General features: G+C 37.4%; 1 protein-coding gene across 4 annotated transcripts in view; it reads left to right on the top strand.

Moving 5' to 3' along the window:
* The window catches only part of phactr2 (phosphatase and actin regulator 2), a 74,953-nt gene extending 51,980 nt beyond the window's left edge, over positions 1 to 22,973 (top strand). For 2 of the 4 annotated variants that reach the window (XM_041789142.1, XM_041789144.1), the window contains exons 5-13: positions 981 to 1,226; positions 5,164 to 5,722; positions 5,866 to 6,041; positions 7,890 to 8,046; positions 8,390 to 8,445; positions 11,404 to 11,465; positions 11,773 to 11,910; positions 14,117 to 14,193; positions 17,179 to 22,973. In XM_041789142.1, coding sequence (XP_041645076.1) covers positions 981 to 1,226; positions 5,164 to 5,722; positions 5,866 to 6,041; positions 7,890 to 8,046; positions 8,390 to 8,445; positions 11,404 to 11,465; positions 11,773 to 11,910; positions 14,117 to 14,193; positions 17,179 to 17,194 — 1,487 coding nt within the window. In that variant the 3' untranslated portion in view covers positions 17,195 to 22,973. The remainder of the gene's footprint in view (positions 1 to 980; positions 1,227 to 5,163; positions 5,723 to 5,865; positions 6,042 to 7,889; positions 8,047 to 8,389; positions 8,446 to 11,403; positions 11,466 to 11,772; positions 11,911 to 14,116; positions 14,194 to 17,178) is intronic. The other 2 variants (XM_041789143.1, XM_041789145.1) reach the window with 2 other exon arrangements.
* The last annotated feature ends 355 nt before the right edge of the window (positions 22,974 to 23,328 follow it).

Below are 23,328 nucleotides of genomic sequence, written 5' to 3'. Positions count from 1 at the left end.
ATGAGAGAGAGAGGGGGGTTGGAGAAATAAGTATGGAAAAGATTCTCTAAAGGCCAAAGAAAAAACATTTTTTGATACAAAGAGACCCTTTATCCACTATTTTTGCTTTCACTGATCATGAAAATATTTTAAGCTTCAAGCACATACTAGTAAATGCTCAAAGTTTATCGAGGTTTTGTTTTTCTTTGTACATGCAAATTTGTCTGGAAATCTGTTTGGCTGGAGAAATGTAAATACATGCAATTTTTTAAGCCACAAAGGGGAGAAACGTCCTCTTTTGCAAGTAACATGAAACTTTAGATCCATATTCACGTCATGTGAAAATGGTTTTGATCAAATGCAGCTTTTTTTAGTTGTTGTTTGCACTGCCCTGCGATGTGTAATGCATTTGTACCAGCAGCAGATTTCTGGCTGACATTGAATCCTCTCTGGGTTCCCAGTCCAGGTCTAATGTGCTCAGATAGATGTTCCCATTATATCATCCTGCTGGAGGCATTCACAGTCTGGATGGAGCAATAATGCCTCAGGAGACAGGCCTCTGTGCTCCTGTATGATACCGCTTAAGTGTTGTGCTGTTCTCATTTCAACCCTGTTAGTATTGAACTCAGAGCCATTTGTTTGTTGATTTGTCAATACACAGAAAGGCCCAGGTAACAGGCAGTGCATGTACAGAAGCAGAGCACACATGCCTTCACACTGGAGGGAAAGTTTGATAGGAACATTATATATGCCTTGTCCCAAGGCTTACCTGTACACCCCTTTTTTCTTAGTTTAAAAGCAGACTAAACTGTATACAACTATTAAACATCATCTCTTATCCGCATTATATCTGACTCATCTCTAATCTTAGCATCTTTTTCTTGCCTACCTGCACGTCTAATTGTGCATATTCTTCCTTTATTTCCTACATCTACATCTCTTTGATTAAGAATCTGAATATCAAACATTTTTTTCTTCCCTGCTGCCTCTGATTTGCTCAGAGAAGTGTGATACTAAACCCCTCCCTCGGACAAACCAAGCCCGACTTCGAGATGCTCAAGCTAAAAAACAGCAAAGCACCAATCTGCCTGCCTCTTCCAAGCCTGTGGGTGGCGCCGCTGCCACATCCAGGCACAGAGATGGTGCAGCGGGAACTAAAAAGACAGCTAAAACCACAGGCAAGACAGGCTCATCCACTCAAGCTAAAGCTAACCCTCGGAACACTAACACTGCTGGTCGAGGTACCGGTAAGTTTGCCCAGTTTGGAGCCTGTTTGCTGCCTGCCTGAACTCCTTGCATGGAAAAACGTGCATGTTACACAGTTTGAAGATGAAGAGATTTCACATTAAGACCTCTGCACCACTTAACCACTACCTCATGCTTTATAAGTCAAGTTCCTGTCAAGTGGCTACACATAGGAATTTCCCTGTTTTCCCAGTTTGATATGACCTTTTTATCATTAAAAGATATTTCCAGTCAAGTGAGTGTTTGTGAACATGTCATGTTCACTTTTTCTCTCTCTTTTCTGAGAAAGAAGAAGTGAAATTCATTTGTAAGGCTTAAGTACACGCCTCTGCAGAACAACTGTGTATGTTTGTGTATGATGTGTGCGTCTGTATGCACATGACAGTGGTTAAGGTCATTGTAGCATGGCTGATGTCTGAGCGTCATCATTACCCATTATCCAGCCTGTGAGTGTACTTGTTTAACCTGCAGCATGATGAAGTTCAGACGCACTGATGGCCAAAGTTGCATGTGATGTTCATGCTCTCTTTTCTTTTTCTAATTTATATTCAGTTATGGGAAAGTGGGACGAGCGTTGTTACATTTGTCTTTAAGTGACATTTTAATTGCATACTCATCCTCAGGCTTCCTTTAGTAGCACACAGAGACACTTCAGAGACACATGAGCTGCTGCTCCACAGTATTACAAAGTTTAGTTCTGGATGTATGGTTTAATAGACATGATTAGGAATGGTTATTATACAAAAAGAAAAAAAATACTGCTATTATGTTTAAATTAGAGCTGTCAGATTTTTTTCTGTTGTGATTTATCCTAGATTTCAATTGTGATTTATTTCCTTTTTTTGCATTTTGATTTCTTTATCTTACATTTAAAACTGTTTTTGTTTCAATTTGGATTTCTATAGTCTTAAACTAGGTGTAATTGATTTTCTGTTTGGAAAAAGACCTGCTTTTATTTTGAAAGAACATAAAGAACTTCAAGTAGGTTAAAAATTATCACATGAATTAAGCATTGAAAAATGAGCTTGTTTTGGATTAGAAAGTAAATGAGGGAACCATAAAATATATGATACTTTCAAGGGATATTTCTGTATTTTTGAAGTTTAGTTGTTTGAGTTACGTGGTGATAGTAGTGCCATTTGGCGTGAGTGAGTGTTGCCCTTTAAACAGGCTCTGCACAATTTACCAAGTTTTAGGTAAAAATGAGCCTAAGAACAATGCTGGCTTCAATCATACCCTATATCAAACATTTTTAAGTGATTTATTTTTCACCCAGAAAGCATTTGTGTTTGGCACTATTTTGCATTGAGTGCTTCAGCTACCAGCTATGCGCTCTTCCGCCTCAGCTTACGTGAGCAGCTGTTTGTGTCAGAAGGCTTTGTCCGACAAAACATCAACAAACTAAGCTCAAATTAGTTATTTCAGTTCAGTTTTATATTTCAACAGCATGTCCTGTTTGAAGGGGCACCGCTCACTGAAATCACTGTAGGCTAATGGCGAGTGTTTTACTCAAGACCACACTATCCAAGACCAAAGTGCACTGAGATCAAGACAAGACTAAGACTTTTGGGGGTCGAGACCGAGTCTAGACCGAGACAAGCTGAGCAGGGACAAGACCAAGACCATAAAAATCAATTTTAAAAAAGCATGACCAGGTTGAGCAGTTAAAGAGCATTCTCTCTTTAATATTAGTTTTCTTTTTAATAAACTTGACAGATAAAAACAAGGTGTTTGCAACTCTTTCAGAGCACAACATTCTAAAATCTCAAATCTTAAAAAATGTATTCAACTTAAGCAGGTTATACACTGTGCGATTTCAAGGTGACCATATAACAGTCGTGACAGAATGTCAACTCATACATACGACTGAATCGCTTACGACGCATAACCATTGTGCACAAGTTGTGAGCTCACACTGTATGAGTGAAGTTGGGATGGACTGTTGATAGAAATCCACTGAGTTTCTCTTTTAAAAAAGTTTAAAAAAGAGAGGGTGAAGTGTTTCCAGTCATATCCTCTCCTGCTTTTTCTCTCTTTCTCTCACTATCTATCTCTCTCTCTCTCTCCCCCACACTCACAAACAACATCACCATCTGTGTCAGCTGCAGGTCCACGGGATAGGACTATTTCCTGCTCATTTATTTTCTTAATCATATAGCTGGAGTGCATCAGAAAGTCATTCCAGCTGTTGTTGTGGTAATTTAGGACGTTGTCTGACAGTTTACAAAGGAAAAAAAGACCCCAAAGTTCTTTATTTTGCTTGTGTTTCTCAGCTTTTTGGGTCGTAGTCAGTCCGTGGTCGGCTGTTGTCCCCCCATTACACAGCATGACAAACGACACCCAATCCGACTGAAAATCAGCCCGATTTCAAAGTGAGTTGTGTGACTCAAAATTCGTGGCTGAATCAGACAAAAATTGCACAGTATATACCCGACTTAACTTCTTATAAAAAATAAATCCTTGTATGTATTTAAAGGCCACTGACAAGTCTGGGATTATTTTAAATATCTGAAAATGAGATGTTTATCCAGATTTGTCAGGTGAATGAGGCCTAAAGTAAGTGTTCGGGGGTATTTCTCACAAGATGGACTGATGCCCGAGTTTTTGCAGGCTTTTTGCTGTTTTAGCAGGTGCGTCTCCTCATTTTCACACTAATGAAAGTCGAAGAATAGCAGATCAGTGGTGGTCTCGACTGGTCTTAATGGAAAATCCCGAGTCCGGCCAGTCTGAGACCAAGACAAGACAGAGTAAAAATGCTCTCAAGTTCGAGACAAGACCAAGACATTCAAAATATGGTCTTGAGACCGGTCTCAAGACCAAGACTATTCCTCAGTACTACAACACTACTAATGGCACTACTATCATTAAGTATCTTATATAGCCCATCTTCAAAAGTTCCAAAATATCCCTTTAAGGAGCAGTGGTGGACTTGTTTTACATCGCTGTCACTGCAGGGCGACGTTTCAGTGGTTTAACCAAAGTGTACTGAAAAGTTAACGTACTAATTATGGACCTTACTTAATCATGAATGTTAAACTTATATAGTTTAAAACAAAATCATATAAATAATATGTACTGTCTATTCAACATAATTAGTCTTAAATGGGTGGCAGAAATTTCTTTTATTTTGATTTTTTTTAATACTGGATGCTTTTTGGTTTGCATGATGGCATCCTTGATTGACACAAGTCAAACAAAACACATTTTTCTACCTTTGCACAATTGGAAATCTGTCTTCCATGCAGCAACATACTATAACGTAAGGGAATAGATAGACAGACATGTTGCAGCCTTTGAGTCATGTGCAGACAGCATAGTGCACATCACTAGATAACAGTGAAAATTGACGTAGATGTTGAGATGTTGTGCTCTTTATGTAGTTCACAGTTACCTAAATAAGTCCTTCTTGAGTAAGCACTCACTTACATCAATTAAACTACTTTGCCATCCAGCAATTATTAGCATTAGCTTTCCTTTTTTCTAACGTACAAACATGAACACAGATCCTGTAAACTCTGCAAATATCACTTCAGGCTGTTTAGATTTCTGTGTGGTCCTTCGCTGTCGTTCCTAACAATTCTAACAGCATGCTGTCTGCACATGACTACTAGGCTACAGCAGAGTTTATCTACTGCTTTTGTAGGCTGACACGGATACTCTCGTCCAGCTGGCAGAGAAATTTTTACTTATTTCTATATCTCGAGGAACTACCTACTTATTGTCAGATAACAAAAATGAACAACACTTAAAAAAGGTTAAGATATCATTTTGTTTTGACTTAGGGAGTTGAGGACATCATTGGTCTAACTATAACCACATTGACACACAGAAAACAGGTTATATTTAGACTGTCTGCTTTTCTCAGACGGTTGGAGTGGTGCTCCTAAAGGGTAGTGAATATCTAAGTTTATTTTCCCTTTCTCCTTTTTTTCTTGTCAGTTAAATCTTCACACCCAAAGAAGACAGGATCAGCAACAAAAAACACCCCTGTCTCAACTTCAAGCTCCACTTCCACCCCTCGTTCTCGCGTGTCTAAAGACACTGCAGCACAGACAGCTGGGACAGATGGAAGGACCAGCCGGAAATTAGACACTCCCACTTCTTCCTCAGTACCTCAGAAGGCCTCTGCAGAGACTCCTAGCCAGCCTGGGGAGCTGAAATCCTCCCCCCTATCCTCAGACACCAAGGCAGCTGGCTCATCTAAAGCCTCGGGTTGTGAGACAGGGGGGACTCAGACTGCTTCTCAACCTGGTCCTGGGACTAAATCTCCTCCTAATGCCTCTGCTGTGGGTGAGGACAGCCTTAAAGATAAGGCTGCTGAAGCCCCAGTCCACACTCCCCACATCAACTCTGCAACGGAGGACACCTCCTTCACAGAGGGAGATACTGACAGCAGCTCAAAGGGGGAGACAGGGGGGCGGGCAGGAGGGGAGGGAGGAGAGGAAGAAAAGAAGATACAAGAGGGAGAAATGGAGTCTGCTGTGGAAAATGGCCCAAGGTAAAAACTTTGTTTTAACATAGTGTATCTACATAGTAGTCATAGAGATAGAAAAAATGACTTAGCATATAATAAAAAAGTTGACATACTGTTTTATTAACAATGTGAAATAATTTATCGCATTTTGTGTTTATTCTCTACAGATTAGCTGAAGGCCAACCTGAAAAACCAGCAGGCCTCTGTGTGAACATGGAGGAGGCCATGGTGACGGTGATCCCTGATAGACCAAGAGACAGCACAACTAGTGACTCTGACTCTGATGGACCAATCATTTACCGCAGTGAGGAGGAAGAGGAGGAGGAGGATGAGTACACAACCAGTATGTCATTAGTTTTCAATTACATCAACAATAATGAAAATAATTAGATAAAAAAACAGCATGTTATATGCAGAACATGAACATACATTAACAGGTTAGCCCCTTGTGAATACAAGCTGTCAGCTGTGACAGGAAGAGGTGCAGAACGATTCTGTCTCTTCTAAAAATGTGCAAGTGTTTGTGAAGGACTATGATTTGCAATAACAGAGTGTAAAACAGTTTGCCAAGAGAGTATGTTAAAGTAAAGTCACCAAAATTCTGCCTTATTATGTAGGGATGCACAATAATATTGGTATGATATTCTGTAGGTATCCGCAGATATGAACATTTCTGTTGATATTTTCCCATGATTATATGCTGTATTAGCTGTAAATTTTGGCCATACAAACAAGTAAGTAGAGTTTTAGGCTGCACCAACAGCCCTACATCAGCTTAAGTCTTTTTCTTTATTCATCACCATCATTCTTTACTCTTTAAAGCCTGCATGCATCCTCAGACTTTAAATTGAATATTTTAATGACTGAAGTTTTAGGCCTGAAATACATTTAAATGTCAGTATTGGTATCAGCTAAAATAATTTGTAAATATCAGCATATCAGATTTTGGCAAAAATCCAATATCGTGCATCCCTATCATTTTTTCATCCAGAAGTTGAACAAAAAAAAACCTTTAGCTCGTGCTGCCAGTCAGTAAAAACTGAATCATGATAATCACAGTACAATTAAAGTATATTACCGTTTTTATAGTATATTGCAACCCCTTTTAAGATCTCTAGACTGATTTGATGAGGCCCAAATAATTCATTTAGGGATTTTGGAATGGCCAATCAGATTTCAAGGGTGGCCCACGGTACCCTGGCCATGTCTTGGATCTATCCTTGCAGTTGAGCTAAAATTACCTGAGCCCATCCAGCTCATCACTTACATTAATTAATGTTATGCATATAGAGGTATATCTTACGCAACATCATGGATGGAAACATGAGGTCACTCAGACAACTACAGTTGTACTTGGCACAGTTAAAGCCTGATGTTTCCAAATAACCCAGATTTGAACAAATAATCATAATTCAAGCTTCTCCTGCCTAAGCATTGAAGACATTGGCATACCAAAAGCACCAAAAGCAGAAGGTGCATCTTTTGCTGGCTGGTCTAGAGGTTCACTGTCTTCTTAAATGACAGTTTTGAAGTCAGATTACATCACTATAATACCTAAACTACATCTCCACATACTGCTAATGACTCAATGTTAATGACGCTGATTGCTGGAGATAAAATTAGACTTGAGCGTGTACAGTTTTTTTAATTCTAGCCCAAAGAACTAAAGGAGCATCAAGCTTTATAATCAAAGTTTTTATGTCATCTCTTCTGTCTTGAAGAACCTGCATTTTTCTGCTGCACAGTTACAGTGATGTTTCTGAGGACTAATCATAGTGTGTTCATTGCTTATGAAGTAGGAAAGTCATGTTATTACTTTGTGTTAAAAAGTAAACATCCTATCAGGGTTTCTTCATTACTCAAAAATGTTAAAGCCCTGACATTGACAGCCTTACCTTGAACTAAATGTGATCTAGTTATCTTGGCTTGCATCCATGACAAAAATCCTGTATATTTTTGGGGATATCCCTGATTGCATCGATGCCATTTCTTGTTGCAGATTTTGATTAAATAGTACTATATTTGATGGTTTATGATAACTGTTTGGCATATGTTTTAATGCACTGCTGTATCACCAATCCAAAAAGTTGAACTCTTGAAGTTCTGATCATTTGCAGCTGCTCTGCATGTTTTACAGGATGTTTCAATAACCCACAAGCAGCTTATTCTCCTTGTTCTCTCCCTGTTTTAGGCAGTCTGGCCATGAAGATCCGCCGAAGAGACACCCTGAACATCAAGCTGGGGAATCGACCCAGTAAGAAGGAGCTGGAGGAGAAAAACATCCTGCCGAGAAGCTCAGAGACTGAGAGACACGAGCTTCGCCAGCAGATAGGCTGCAAACTAGTCAGGTACACACAAACACTCTTTCTAGTGTGAATTGTACTAAGTGTGAATTTTCACTGCAGATTTCACAGAGCTGTGGGGTCATAAAAGGGATTTCTAGTTATTTTATTTGGTGTATGTGGGTGGTGTACTGGCACTTATAATGCAGAAAAATCTGGCTGAAGTGTACTTAACTTTTTCATGATAAGATGAAAAGGCTTATACAAAAAGCCTTTGGATTAATAACAGAAAATAGGTGTAAAATGATCATTCCTGTGATAATTTATAATGTTTTTTTGTAGTGGTCAGTGTCATTTTATGTTAATTTCTTTTCCACATCTTGTATTCAGAACAAGTTTCTCTTTTCAGGCGCCTGAGCCAAAGACCAACCACAGAGGAGCTGGAGCAGAGAAATATCCTCAAACGTGAGCTTGTGAAATATTCTATTACACCAAAACACAGAGGAGTGATGCAGTTTATTTCTATCATGAACTTAAATATGAAAAGAATCATATTTTAGTTGCAGCATTATCACAAAAATCAACATCTTTCATTACAATATGTTTACAAATGGTTCACTGGTATTTAATCAATCAATTTAATCCCTAGAAGAGCAATCTTTGGGAGTAGCCTGTGTATGAAAAACAAATAGGAAACACAGCAAAACAGAAACTGAATAACCTGGCACAAAAGCTAAAATATATAATAAGTCTAAACTGTGAACTGATACTGAATAGACTACTCCTTGAATGAAAAGACAGAATGAAAGCACACCATTATATCTGGATCTCCAATATTTTGAGTATTCACAGCTACTTACCTTAAAAGACAACTCCGTTATTTAAATTATTTGATTTCTATGCATAATATCAAAAAAGTCATCAGAGTTCAGAGGCTGCAGACACAACTTTCCTAACAGATGTTTAATACCCAGAGGGTTTGTTGTTACTGTTGCAAAGACAGGAGTCCACCTTTTAATTAATTTTTGATGTTTTAGACCAGGATGTCCAAACAGATCAGATATACAGATAAACACTTGATATATGTTGTCAAAGGTCAAATTGTGTTTGTTCCTCTATCTTGTGAAACATCACTTGTTTCTGTGGTATCACTGATAGAACCAGAGGCAGTGTTACTGCACAGTTCATCGTGGCAACAAAAAATTAAAAACTTCAAAATTCAGTTTTCATTTTCTGTTGCTGAATTCATTTTAAGTCTTTACACATAAGAAAGGTGAAAATTGGTTAAAAAGGCAACAACAGTTGTCTATGTCTATTTAGCATGATGTGTGAAATGTTCCTGGTTATTGCTGTGTCTATTTTCCACTGGTGGTAGCAACAGATTGCCAGGTAAGACCATGTTTCTCATTTATCTGATCGCCCAGACAGATATCAGTCTAAATTGTGAATTACTGTTGATTAGAAACTGTGTCTCTAATTCCCTTGAGCCTTGAGCAACAGGGTTATATTTAGTTTCATGATCCACTTCATGACCCCTCTTGATTTTTTCTCTATTTACTTTGTTACAAAAATAATAAGGGTTTTCTTTTAAGAGTAGTTTGTTGAGACTACATAATGCCATGTGTACATGCAGTACCTATGAAAAGTATTCAGTACCTTGGATATTTTTAGTGTATCCATCCCCTGACTGTTACTTTTCAAGAACCTCTTCTCTGAGTTGCTTGGGGTGTTCTTCAGGAACAACATCAGGAATACTGATTAACCAGTGACTGGACCTTCCAGACACAGATGCCTTTATACTATAATCACTTCAGACACATTCACTACACTCAGGTGAACCCCATTTCACTATTTGTGAGACTAGCAACACCAATTTGTTGGGCCTCTGTGAGGGTGAATATTTATGCAGTCACTTATTTTACATTAAATATTTTTATTTAATTTACTTTGTAGAAGTCTGTTTTAAAAGTAAAAGTAAAGATTTTTTATGTCAAAAATGGACAAATGATATTGACCATGATTGATTTATAAAATTAATAAAAGGGTGAAATATCCAAGGGGGTGGGTACTTTTTCTAGGTATATTGTTGGTGAAAATGCATTCACAGTTTATGAAACTTTTCTGCTGTTTTACAAATACACAGTGTCTACAACTCATTAAGATTTAAATGTAGTGAAAATTACCATTTAAAAAAGAAGACACAGGTCTTCAGTCATATTTAAAACAATGGCAGCTGTGAGAGAAACAGAGCAGTACTGGTACATTGACAATGTATTTGTTCAAATTAGACAGTGCGTAGTAGTCTGAAACATGTGGTCATTCAAAACAACAAACTACTGACTGCCTTGGAATAGGGTGCCATTGTTGGGTTATGAAATGTTATTTTCTAAATCGTTTGCATAATGCAAATTGTTGCTGTCATGCCACAATGTCTTATCATCACCATTATCACAACTTCTTAAAAAAAGGAAAATAACAGTGTAATTTTCACATTATTAAACACTGAATTTTCATAGTCAGCATTATGCTTGACATGTTGTATTAGTTAAATTTGGAAAAACCCAATGAGAGATGTAAAAGGTGACCAATAGCACTGATTAATGAAAAAAACAATCTTAATTGTGAAAAATACAGATAGGAGTTTTTAAAACTCTGGTATTGCCTAACATAGTCTTGTCTTGGTGACGTACCCATGTCTATGACACACCTGGAGTTAATTTCTTCCATATTACAATCACATCCCGATAAACTTACCATCTGCATCTAAAGGATGATGTCTAAATAGATCAGTGTGAGAGAAAGTATAGTTTCTACCAGAATGCGAGTTTTCTTTGAGACTGTTTCTAGACTTACAGTAACACTAGGTATTGACAGCTGACTGGAGTAGTAATTACTTTGTGCTCATACAGCAAGATTTTGCCTTAATCTTTTGATACTATAAATTGTCTGATGAACATTCATCCTCGATCAGCTGTGTGCCAAGTTTGAAAATATAATAAGACAGATTTGCTCAAACTTAAACCTGTAGAAGTGACATGTAGAAAATGGTTCTTCTGCAGTGTCATTATGATTGGGAAAAGATTGATATCTCTCCTGTACTGTGAATCCCTACCATTTTTTATTTTAATCTCTGCTGGGATCATTAGAAGTCAAAGAGTTCACCAATGTACCAGGCTAGGTCATCTACTGTTTAAACAAATGTCCATGAAGACACCATAGCAGGAATGCATGATGGATTCAAAACAGATAATACTTTTGGCTACAGACTCAAGTATAAACCACCCTGGTTTCCATATATCACACTGTTTCAAACCACAGAAGAACTTAAATGTAGAAACTCCCATCATGCTGTTGTAAATGCAGGCAGAAGTGTGTAGCACAGACAGAATGTGTGAAATGACTCATTTTGTTCTCTGTGTGCAGAAAAGAATGAAGCAGAGGAGCAAGAAGCCAAGCAAGAGATTAAAAGGAGACTCTCCAGAAAGGTACTGTAAACACACGTATACACACAGGGGAGAACTGAAAGGACACAGTGGGGCTATATATAGCCACTAATATGTTTTGCTCCACCTTATGAGTCATGTTAGGAGACAGAAAAGATGCTCTGTGGAGAGATCAGTCCATCTAGTGGACACAGATAGAACTAAAGATTGTCCCTCAGATCAGAAGTTGATTATTTTCTTTGTGACAGATGCACATTTACAGCATAAATATAGTCTAAAAATCAAAGTAAAAGCACAGTTTTGATTATCTTTTATTGACTTTTCTTCCTCTGTTTTTGTGTGTGTGTAGCTGAGTGTGAGGCCGACGGTGGCAGAGCTTGTTGCTCGCAGGATTCTTCGGTTTAACGAGTACGTGGAGGTAACAGACGCCAAGGATTATGACCGGCGGGCAGACAAACCCTGGACACGGCTAACTCCTGCTGACAAGGTGATGTATATATGATACTAAACATGGTATATTGTTCTGGGTTTTTTTTCCTCCAGCTTTAGGTGATCAAAGGTCATCACTTGAAGAGTGAATGTTGAAGCAAAAGATGTGAGAAAAGCAGTGCATTTTCTGCTCCTTCACTTTTCGAAGGCAGCTTTATAAACAGTGTTTATTTCAAGGATTTACTCTTGCTCAACCAACAAGAGATTTAGTGAGACCATGCACTGTTGTTTGGCAACACAGCTCAACTTCTTGTTAGTGTTATGATTCATTAAAAGGGGTGGTGGATGGAGTAGCAGCTTTTTGCAGGCTGTTTGGGGGTTAATCCACTTTAGACCCCAAAAAACACAAATTTACTCCAAAGTGTCTTTGTGATTTCAGAAAGTGACATCCACAGTCTGTTGTAACAATGTAGGGAAACACATATTGTGTACACATTGTAACAAAATTCCCTTTGTTCACTTTAAATTAGATGATAAATGTGTGTTTTCATGTCTTTACACAACCTCCTTGTATGAGGGAAAAGCCCCTTAGAGTGTGCTGAAGGATAATTTATATGTGAATTCTGCCCTCTGTTGTTTATGTGCAGAACTACAAATGATACAGAACAATCACAGAAATGGCTCATTTTATTGCTATGGTTGTTTGGTGATGACAGGCAAGAAACTTAGTTGTCTTAATTAAACGGAAAATACGGCTTCTTAGCAATCCCAAGACATCAAGCAGAGCTGTTAAAACCAGTGTTGAATCAGCCGTTCATCAAGTTTCAGAGGTGATCAAGTCTCCAACAAAGTTAGATTTCAATCTCACATCTTTCCTGGAGAAACTAAGAAATAAATGGCAATGATTTTACCTGAACTCTTATTCAATAAATAGAAGGAAAAGGAGACAAAAAGGCTACTCTCTCTTATTCTCCTGCTAAGTTCTCAGTGTTTGCCATTCAGAATCTAAACTATGCAGCTGACATATATTCTGAACTATCTGGCCTACACAGTTTACATAGATTTGTTAAAACAACTATGCAAAGTAATGCTGGTTTTGTAGGCAGGCACCAATGAATTACAGAGCAGTCTGCAGCAGCGGAGATTTAAAAGTGATTATGTTGGGCTTGATCCAGTCTGAAGGCAGCAGTTCTGTTTTAATCAGCCAATCAGACACAGCACCCAAATCAGCATCTGATTCACAGAGACGCAGGCATATTCTCACCGACGCACTACAGGGGGAGAAGACCAAGCAGCACATCCTACGGTAAACACAAAGAAATTAACAATACACAAATATAGCACCCATTTTTGGTTGGGTGTGTGTTTTGCTGAGTGACGGTTGCTGTGTGTGTCAGCTCCAGCTCATGCCGTCACTGCTCTTACACATGGGGCTTGTGTGTTGCATATTTGCTGTGTCTCCCTGCTCTCACAGTCCTGTCTTTCTTCATAAGTTTCACCACAGTGAATCTCCCTACAAGTGACTTGATTCATTGCACAGCCAAAATGAGCCAAAAAAAATCAGAACAAAAGCAGTCAGTAAAAACTCAGTGTGTTTCTCCACAGAAATATTAAATTGGGCTTTTATTTTAAAAAAGCACAAACCAGAAGTGTAAACACACTGCATTTATCTTCCCTGGCATATTCTACCAGTGTGGAAACTGAAAGCTCAATCAACAGTTTAAGCTTAGAGAACAACTTTATTAGACTCAGGCATTTCAGCTTGTGGCCTTCACAATGTAAAGAAACACACTGCAAACATATTCTACATATATTGGCATACATATCTCCTACAACTGGGTAAATATGGCCCTCTGTTTATCATTTGGCCATCTGTTTTCTCTGAGAAGCACGTGTCTCTGAGTAAAAATAGGCAAGCCTGCTATGCTCTCAGTTCCCAGTGTGAAAGATTTCACACTCATGCATGCAATCTGAAAGCACTGACTCGTTAACATGCAAGAAATCAAGGTGTGATGCAGCTGCACCATGCACACAGTCTGAAATGGCTGTTAAGAAAGGGTCATAACTGCTGGCAAATGTTAATTTACCAATTTCCACTTTGAATAGGATTGCGGGTCATTCTCATTCAATGAGAGGTCACACACTGAATGTGATTAAGGTACAGGTCACTGTGAGTTATAGCTGTTTGTGTGTGTGTGGAGGATAGGTGGCCTTGGCCAGCAAGGTGCATTTATTTACATCGTTTGTGCATGTGTTTTCCTCAGGCTGCTATCCGTAAGGAGCTGAATGAGTTTAAGAGTCGAGAGATGGAGGTTCATGAGGACAGCAAACATCTCACCAGGTACTGCGGCTATCAGTGGCTCTTTCTATTTTATCCAGCCAACACGATAATTTAAATTTCATTAGAAGTGTAAATCTGGCTGTTGATTAGCTCAGAATAATCAATATTTAAATGATCCTGGTCTCCTGAAACTGTTTCCTCTCCTCACATTAAAGAAAGGATGTTAAGTATATATACCCTTGAGTCAGCTCTAGTTCATTAGCTGTAGGTATTGATTGGTAATAAAGTGAAGTTTCCCTCTCATATATAAGGTCTGCACTACTTGTTTTTGTTTTTAATCTCTATACAAAAGGAGGAAATTTTAACAAGTAGAATTTACAGTTTTGAATCAGATATAAATCTGAATAACGTCTGCACATGTATTCTTTTGCTTTGATCAATTGTCATCAGAAATGTCTTAATTTTTGTCCCTTTTGTCCTCTATGTGACATCAATTCTTTGTTTTTGTTTTGTATTGAAATGTTGTATTATTGATGATGCACTTCTGAAAAATCCCATTGTAGATCATCATAGCTTGTTTTGCTGTTGTGCTTTCTTTGTTTGTTTTTTAGCCCTCAGGAGAACAGTTAAGCTCCAACAATATGAACTTTGTTTATTTTACATAATAACTTTGGAAAACAATAGTCTCTTTATCTTCTGCTGCAGTGTTAAGATCAATCATAGTTCTTGATCAAAAACAATCCAAAGGTAACAACATATTTGTTATCTAGAACTTTTCATGACACTTCAACACTACCGTGAAATTATTTTCAAAAGTCAGCTGAAAAACATTTTTATGCCGGTTGGAGGTCCTATTGGATCAAAAATAGCTATAGTAGAGAGTTAAATGGATTTACTTTTTTGGATGTTTACAGTGTCAATTCATAATAAAAGTTTGATATTTATGACAACGAGAGCATTAATGGATTTCAGTGCCACCCAGAAAGCCAAATAATCTAAGTTACTGTTTGTTTTTTTTAGATTCAAGGTCCCTCCTCTTTGTCATGAGTAACAATATTCATCATTCTTAGCCATTGTATCTATAGCTTTATCCTCATTTATGATATTTAAAGCTCTTAAATCTCATGTGAGGCCTATTATTTTGTTATTATTCAGGCTTAAATTAATGCTGATGCTCCTTTATGACCTACTAAAAACAAGACCATCAGAGTCAACATAAACTATATCTGTGTCATTTTTATATCTGTCTTTAATGCCTGAGAAAATTCTGCTAGGGGATCAGTCTTGTGTAAAATTTTCAGCCGTACAACATCCAAGTTGCCCTTATTGCACATCTTCCATGGTAAAGATTAACAGTGAGTGATACAACGCATTGGTAAAGCATTCTGACCCCCTTGAATTTTTTAAATGCTCTTGTGTTGCAGCCTGATGCTACAGTTGTAAAAAACATTTGTATTCTCATTAATCTACACTTAGCATCCCACAATGACAATGTGAAAACAGAATTAAAGAAAACTTGCCAAATTTACAAAAAAATGTGAAATATCACATTGACATAAGTATTTAGACCCTATGAAATTTAGCTCAGTTTCTTCCCATTTCTCTTGATCTTTGCTGAGATGTTTCTACGCCTTGATTGGAATCCACCTGTGGTAAATTAAATTGATTGGACATGATTTGGAAAGACACACACCTCTCTATAGAAAGCCTCACAGCTGACAGTGCATATTGAGGCCTGTTTGGCTTTCTTGTGGAGATTTTGCAAACTCAAAGTTGGCTTTTATGTGTGTTGCACTGAGGTGAGGCTTCCATCTAGCAACTCTGCCATAAAACCAGATCTGTGGAGGGCTGCAGTGATGGTTGTCTGGAACTCTGCCCCTTCTCCATACAGGAATTCTGGAGTTCAGTCAGAGTGACCATCAAGTTCTTGGTCACCTCTCTTACTAAGGGCTTCGCCCCAATAATTCTGTTTCTAATTTTTTTAAATTTGCAAAATTTTCTAAAGTTATGTTTTAACTTCATCATTAGGGGGTACTGAGTGTTTGTAGATCAATAAGAATATTGTTTTTTTTTTTACTAGCATGTGGCTGCAACAGAACAAAATGTTAAAAAGTGAAGGATGGTCTGGAAACTTTTCAAACGCACTGCTTATTTGCTTGTTAGAGGAAAGCAGGTTGACACCTATGGGATAAAAACAGGTAACACAACACCTCTCAAATTCAGCACTAAACCTTTTCACTATACAATATTTTAGAAAGGATAGTTAAAGTGAAATTAGAGGAGAAAAGAGCAGGTTGAAGAGATGTTTTTTTTAATATTGTTGGGGGTACATGGTGTGGACAAGAACAGGGATTTAATTATTCCTTTACACAATATATCTTACATATATTTAGTACTGTGCAGAAATATAGGCATGTTGGGTCAAAAATTGAGGCTGAAGTAAGGCGTAGATGTGGTGAGTAAGATGCCTGAGGGCACCATTGGGCGGGACGGAGAATGGACACAACCCCGGTTGTGCCCTGGCTGTCTTTGCATATTACCAGAGGCATGGGAAAAATAATCTGTGAAGAAAATAACCAAAGTCCATACCTTAAGAGTGGAGTAAAGGGCGGATGTGGCGAGTTACAACAGCCCAGGGTGCTGTCCAGGCAGAAAGCAGGTTGCCACAAACCCCTGGTCGAACCCTTATTAAAGGTTTTTAGCAGGATGTAACCTTTTTATAGGTCTAAAAACTTATTTATTTTAATAGATTTGCTTATTCTCTGCTGTTGTTTAGGTGAGTGTATGCATACTATTCATATTAACTGATGTCCTGCTTTGTTGGACCTTAATAACAATCAACAAAAGATGAACTCCAACAGTATCATTATAACAAAGATGCCAAATAAGCTCAATACATAGATGAGAATAGTGCTAGTTATCACATGATATCTATAGTAGTTGAAGCAGTTGAAAACATGGCAAATTATTGAAAACAGACAATGATATAAAAGTCAAGAAAGAGACTAAATTCCTGGACTAAAGCCTGTGTCTCTTTGTTTTCAGATTCCATCGGCCCTGATCGTTCTCACTGCCAGCTGGACGTCAGCACCATGAGCTCTCCGGTCCACAGCTCCCAGTAGTTTCCTCCCTCCACACCCTCTGTACACAGCTCAGTCCTCCCTTCCACTTCACAATGATACATATTTCTGTCTGTAGTGACAGCTACAGGTGTGTCTTAAGGCCTTGGCCATCCATGGACACTGATGAAACATTTGCACAGATCTATCAGAACAGTGGTGTGTATAGCACCCTGATTATTTATTGTAGATGGCCAAAACTTGCTGTTGTATCTTGTATTTTTGTTTTGTTTTGTTTTCGTTCACTTCAGGCTTTGTAATAAGATGATGCAGGGGGGATAAATGAGTTAAATTACCCTCAGAGTAGTGAATGTGCTCTGTTTGTCAGAGTTAGTGTACTTGCCAAGGTATGCCTTGTCAAAAACTGCCAAATGGCCAAATATGGGCATCCTCCTACAACAGGAAATGGGAGTGATTGGATGGTTGCCTGCTGATGTCAGTGCCTGTGTCATAGATCAGAGGGGAGGAAAGGCAGTTTGTTCTGCTGTGTTGTGCCTCATGGAGCTCAAACCGATTTACTGCAGTTGATTTTTAAACCTATTTAAAGTATATTTGCCACTAGAGGGCACTGTATCATAAGAGATGTAGACTGCATGGAGAAGAGCTGCTCATGTAGATGAAGGGTAACCTGCAAGTGTTATATTTGTATCTGCTGAAGCTGAGGGGTTCAGAGGACACCTAAGGCTAGAATAATGAAGTGCAATGAATATCACTCCACTTTTAGCCAATTGTAATGTCTCAGCGCTCTAACTGATGACTCGTGATGGTCACGTACCATCAAACATCCTGGGATGAATTATTGAGAGCCGACCTTTGAATATGATCTGTAGAGGTTTTGACCTAAGTTATTAATTTTACACCTTTGGTGGGAGTTGTCACTCAGAGTGCCTATCAACAAGCAGGAATTTGATTGTATGTTGATGTTTTTACTTGAAATTTTACCAGTTTGATTTTGATTTAACTTTGCAGAATTCATTATGGGATTTCATTCAGGTAGTTTGGAGAAGAAAAGGATGGAAAGCACATTATTTTCTGTTACCTTGAACTTATTTTGAAATTTCTTGTCAGTAACAGATAATTAGCTACATAAGGAGAGACTTCTTTTCAAGTGTTCCTTTTCACCTCATCCTAACATGAACCCCGACTTGGTTCTGATTTTAATAAAACAATTTGGCTTCTGGCAACAAAATCATAAAATTAAACTGAGAATTTACATTTAAAGGAATTATTGAACATCTTAGAAAATATACAATAAAATTAAGAGTTATTTTTAAGTAGACTAAAAAAGGCATTCATCAGGTACAGTTGTCATAATTTGTTAGTCATTTCAGTATTATCCTAAGCAATAATACCATAATTCTTTACATTTTTTGTTTTTATGTTTTTCAAGAGGTTTTTTTTGCCTTTGTTACACTTCCTGATCTTGCAATTCACACAGGCTCCCCAAAATTGGATAATAGAAGCTTAGAAAATTGTTGGCTCGTCCGATGAGTTTCAAACTCTGCCACAACACTCAAATGGTAGGATGAGGATCTAGCATAAACAACAGAAAAGCCTGACAGGACACCAACAACCATGGCCCGTTCAAAGTCACTTAAATCCTTTTTTCCCCAATTTTGATGCTTGGTAGGAACTTCAGCAGATCATTTTTACCATGTCTGCATGTTCAAATGTACTGGTTGCTTAGGGCTTTCCAAAGATTTATGGAGTAGTACCCCTGTAGAAGAAAGTAGCCATCCAAGCGGTCTCAGAGCTCACCCCAGGCTCATTAAACAAAGATAGGCACAAGTAATAAGGGGGGGGGGGGTCTTCCCACAGGAAATTTTGAGCATCTTACACTAAATTCCCAGCAGTCTAGTGAATATAAAAGCAACAATTTGTGGGGAGAATTCAAATTTGTAAATGAAAATATAGATATATTAAATGTTAATTAAAGGTTCAGTTATTTCATGCATGAAGCATACATTATTAAAAAATTTGATCATTTTTTTGCATGGTCATTTTAAAATTGACTGGCTCAATGCAAAAGGCAATCTTACCAAAGAACTGTTTACCTTCTAAAACACTTAAAAGAAGACATCCAGAGTTCATGTCACAAATCTTACATGACAGCCCAAAAACAAAAATGTTAAATAGTGATTTTACAAAAGAAAAGAAAGATGTTTCCTCTTGAATTACTTGAGTTCATGTCAATCAATCAATCAATCAGTCAGTCTTTATTTATATAGCACTTTTCATACAATGCAATGTAGCACAAAGTGCTTTACACACAACATAAAATTAAAGTTAAACATGGGGAACATTGGGGAACACCATACTTCATGTCATAAAATTTTGATGAGCAATCCCCAAGATTCACATAAAACTTTCTATCGCTAAGATAAGATTTGTCCAGTTGAAATGAATCTCAAATGTAAAAAAAAAAAAAAAAAAAAAGTCACAATTTGTTGCTCAAACTATTTTATGAAGTCAACAATAGAAAAAAAGTATATGTATATGTTAATAAGCAGCTAGGATCTCAGTTGGATAGATTATCAATGCCTTCCATTGTGTAAATGTTTGGTTGAGCTACTAGAAAGACAAACCTCGTTTAAGCAAGAAACAAAATCTTAGTGACAACAGTTAGAAAGAAAATACACAAAAGCCCTTGATCACTGTTATGGAAGTTTATATTTAAAACTTAACAAAAGCATTTATCCTCCCTTTGTTGGCTGAAGAGTGATTGAAACATTGAGCCCGCTGGCGTCCAGAGACTGGTGCTCTTATAAGAGACCCCCAACCTCTCCATGACTCAACACTCTGACAAAAACAAACCCAGAGAGGAGAGATTTATTCAGATTGTGCAGGGCTTGTACCATGCAGTTATGTACAGTATTCAATGATGTCAATGTCTATGTTGTTATATATTGATTATTTTGTACAGAATGTATATCAAGCATGTGCATACATTGAATCCAATTTTACCACCAATATAAAACAACAGAAGTTTGACGTGGACATTTTAAGCTCTGATTTTAGTTCTTTTACTGTCACCTTCAGACAAAGACGATGAAATGAGCAGCACATATATACCAAACTGACCTGTTAACTAAGCAGACTGTATGAATGGACTCCAGAAAGAAAAACTACATCAGAAATTACCAGAAATTTTCAGCTAGTTGCACTGTAATATGTATTTAAACTACACTGGCCTATCACAAAAACCCCTGTAATAAGACCCCAAAAATGTTTTATTTTCAGAAACACAAATTTAAGATATTTGCTTGTTTGCATATTTTGAAAAAAATGGCACCAAATTAATAAAGTTACAATGCTAACACTTTTTACCCAAACTCTTTAGCATTTACAAGCAGTTTAATATTATTTTTCAGCAGCTACCTGGTGAGCATAGTGGAGTATTAGCCACATAGATAAGGAAAGGCTTACTCAACTCGAAATGGCGAACATGATCAAGCATTGAAAATAAGAAGTTATCATTTTATTGTATTTATTTTTTTAAAGCTCATGTGAGGAGTTAATTGCTTGTAGTGAAAAATTAAAGTAACATTTTTTTTATGATGCAAAGAGATCTAGTAAGATGTTTTATTCCTATGAAGATCATTTGAATGTTTGAAACAACTGCTGCAAGGCAGACATCAGTTTAAAGCAAATAACAGTGTGCTGCAGAAACAGGCTTGTTAGCTTTTCCTATGGCGAACTGAAAGTTGTGTATCTGATTAAGGAAGTTTTCATAAATGATGAAAGATCAGCAAAAAGTAGAGATGCATGAATTGTAAAAAAAAAAGGGGAAGATACCAGGCACTTCACTGATACCCCTACTGATGTTTTTTCTCTTCATCTACAGCACATATGCACTCTGTTTTCCTTTCTCCCTCCTCCCAGAGGTTATATGAGAAAAAAATAAACCAAAAATGTTGTCATATAGTATCTAGGGTTGAAATATGGTTCTTTGGTGTTTAAAGCGGATAAAGATGGGCCTTAAGTAATATTTAGTCCACGTTGTGCAACAATGGCGAGCTCCGTCCAACTGCAAGCTTCCGTTACTGGAAGCTTTTAAAAAAAGATAACAGACTACTTCAGTGCAAATAACAGACAAGCACAGATTAATATCATCTACACTTCACATGAAAAGGGGTAAAGATAAGTTTAAACATTTTAAAAAACTGGACACAGTATTCATACGTCAGCTGTGATCAGCTGATGGCCAGCTGATCCCAATTATCGCCTCCACCCCCAACAGCCAATCACAATTCTTTCTCTCAACACAGCGGTCTGTTTAAATATGACGTACTTCTCACCAATCCATGCCTGCATTCATAATGATGCAATACTCTGCTGCTACTACTGCTGCTGCTGGCAAAGCTTAACCTGTTGAGATTCATGCTAATATATATTAATTGATGTTCACTCTGCTGTGCGGAGCTAAATATGGAGTGTTTGACATGAAAGGGGTCAGAGCGCCATCTACTGGATCAATAATCAGTAATCATGTCTAAGTAAAACCAAGTCATATTCCCTGCACTTTATTAATAAAAATACAAGGGTTAACGTGAACATCTATCTGCCAACTTTTGGCCACCCATTCCTATCCAGCAGTGAAGTGTACCAAAAAGAATTAAATTGATTTGATACAACAGATAAACATTAACTTCTTAAATCTGTTCCTGCCACCAGTACCAATTTTAAACTGATGCATTGGTTCATCCCTAGCAAAAGGAAACTGAAGGTTCCTCACTTGAGCTTTAAATCCTCATAATAAAACTGACTACATTACCTAAACTGAATTGCTTACATATTGCTTATAAACAGATAAATTAAAGGTGAAAGTAAAAGTTATCAGTATTAGAGCTTGTGTACATTTAGATCTTACATGTTTAAAACATGGATGTCTTTCTAATTTAAAGTTCCTAAAGAGGGAGTCCTGCCCCAGACTGCTACCACTTCTACATGAAGTGAAATGTTTTCAGGCATCAGTGCTGCTCCTGTTTTCAAATGTTTGACTACATCTAGCAGTCTGAGCAGCTGTAAGCCCTGACAGTTAATGTTCAGTCATAAACAGACAGTATTAATCACAGGGAGTGAGTCCTGTAAAATCTTTAAAGGCTGGAGTCCGTTTCATTTCATCATGTTGGCAATGGATCTGTAATGCAAACAAAGTAAAACTCCTAGACAAAAATCCTGAAGAAACATTTTTAAATACCTGCATATCTCTGCTTTTTGTTCTTACCGTAGAAATTTTAAACCAGTCCAAAACATATTTAAATTTCCTGCTCCTATAAAATTGGTTGCTTTGAATCATCAGTGGACATGCTTCACAGCTACATCTTTTAACATTTCTAAACCTTTTAACAGTTGAGGAAAATGTTTATGTAAGAGGATGTCTGCTGTGCCTCATTCATCTTTTCCCTATAAATCAAATCCCCCACTCTCTGTTGAGCCATAATCAGACTGCTGCTGTCATCAATTGAAAGAATTTAATTTTCAGCATGTAATCTCTTCTTGATCACAGGAAACTCACGGCAAGGTTTCAGGATTTACTGGGGATTCAAACGTTGCATTTATTCACGCTGTAAATCTTCTGACTTTAATGTTCAGTCACAGGAGTCATCAAACATCTTTTTTTTTTTAAGTCATAGGATGAAGTTGTGTATTCCCAAAACTGCTACTGTTACGTCCAAACTGTGTATATTGTTTTTGTATATAAAGAATCATGGAAAAATATCTATTGTCATACTGTTTTTTATTTGTCTTGTCCAATCGAGGTTTACCTAAATCCACAAAGAAGTAAGAGATGAAAAAGAGGTAAATCAGCCAAAAATGTCAATGCATGGAAACTTTTTTGATCTTTCAGGATAGAAAACCTTATGTCTTTAACCATCTGCACATCTAAAATGAAACTACTCTAAACAACTTTGTAAAATGTAAATGTCATTCATTCCTTTTCACTTCTTTCCATCATTTTATTTCTCTTGTAGTTTTAAGACTTCAGCCCTCAAAGGCCACATTTTCCCATTTACCTTTAGGACACATGAAATGGAAAGCTCCAGCACTTCTTCTCAGAAGGTTTTTTTAAGAA

Source organism: Cheilinus undulatus, linkage group 6 (genome assembly GCF_018320785.1).
Source record: "Cheilinus undulatus linkage group 6, ASM1832078v1, whole genome shotgun sequence".
In the NCBI taxonomy this organism is placed as follows: Eukaryota; Metazoa; Chordata; class Actinopteri; order Labriformes; family Labridae; genus Cheilinus; species Cheilinus undulatus.
The sequence above is the reverse complement of the archived record's forward strand: the minus strand, read 5'-3'. Positions and strand labels throughout refer to the sequence as shown.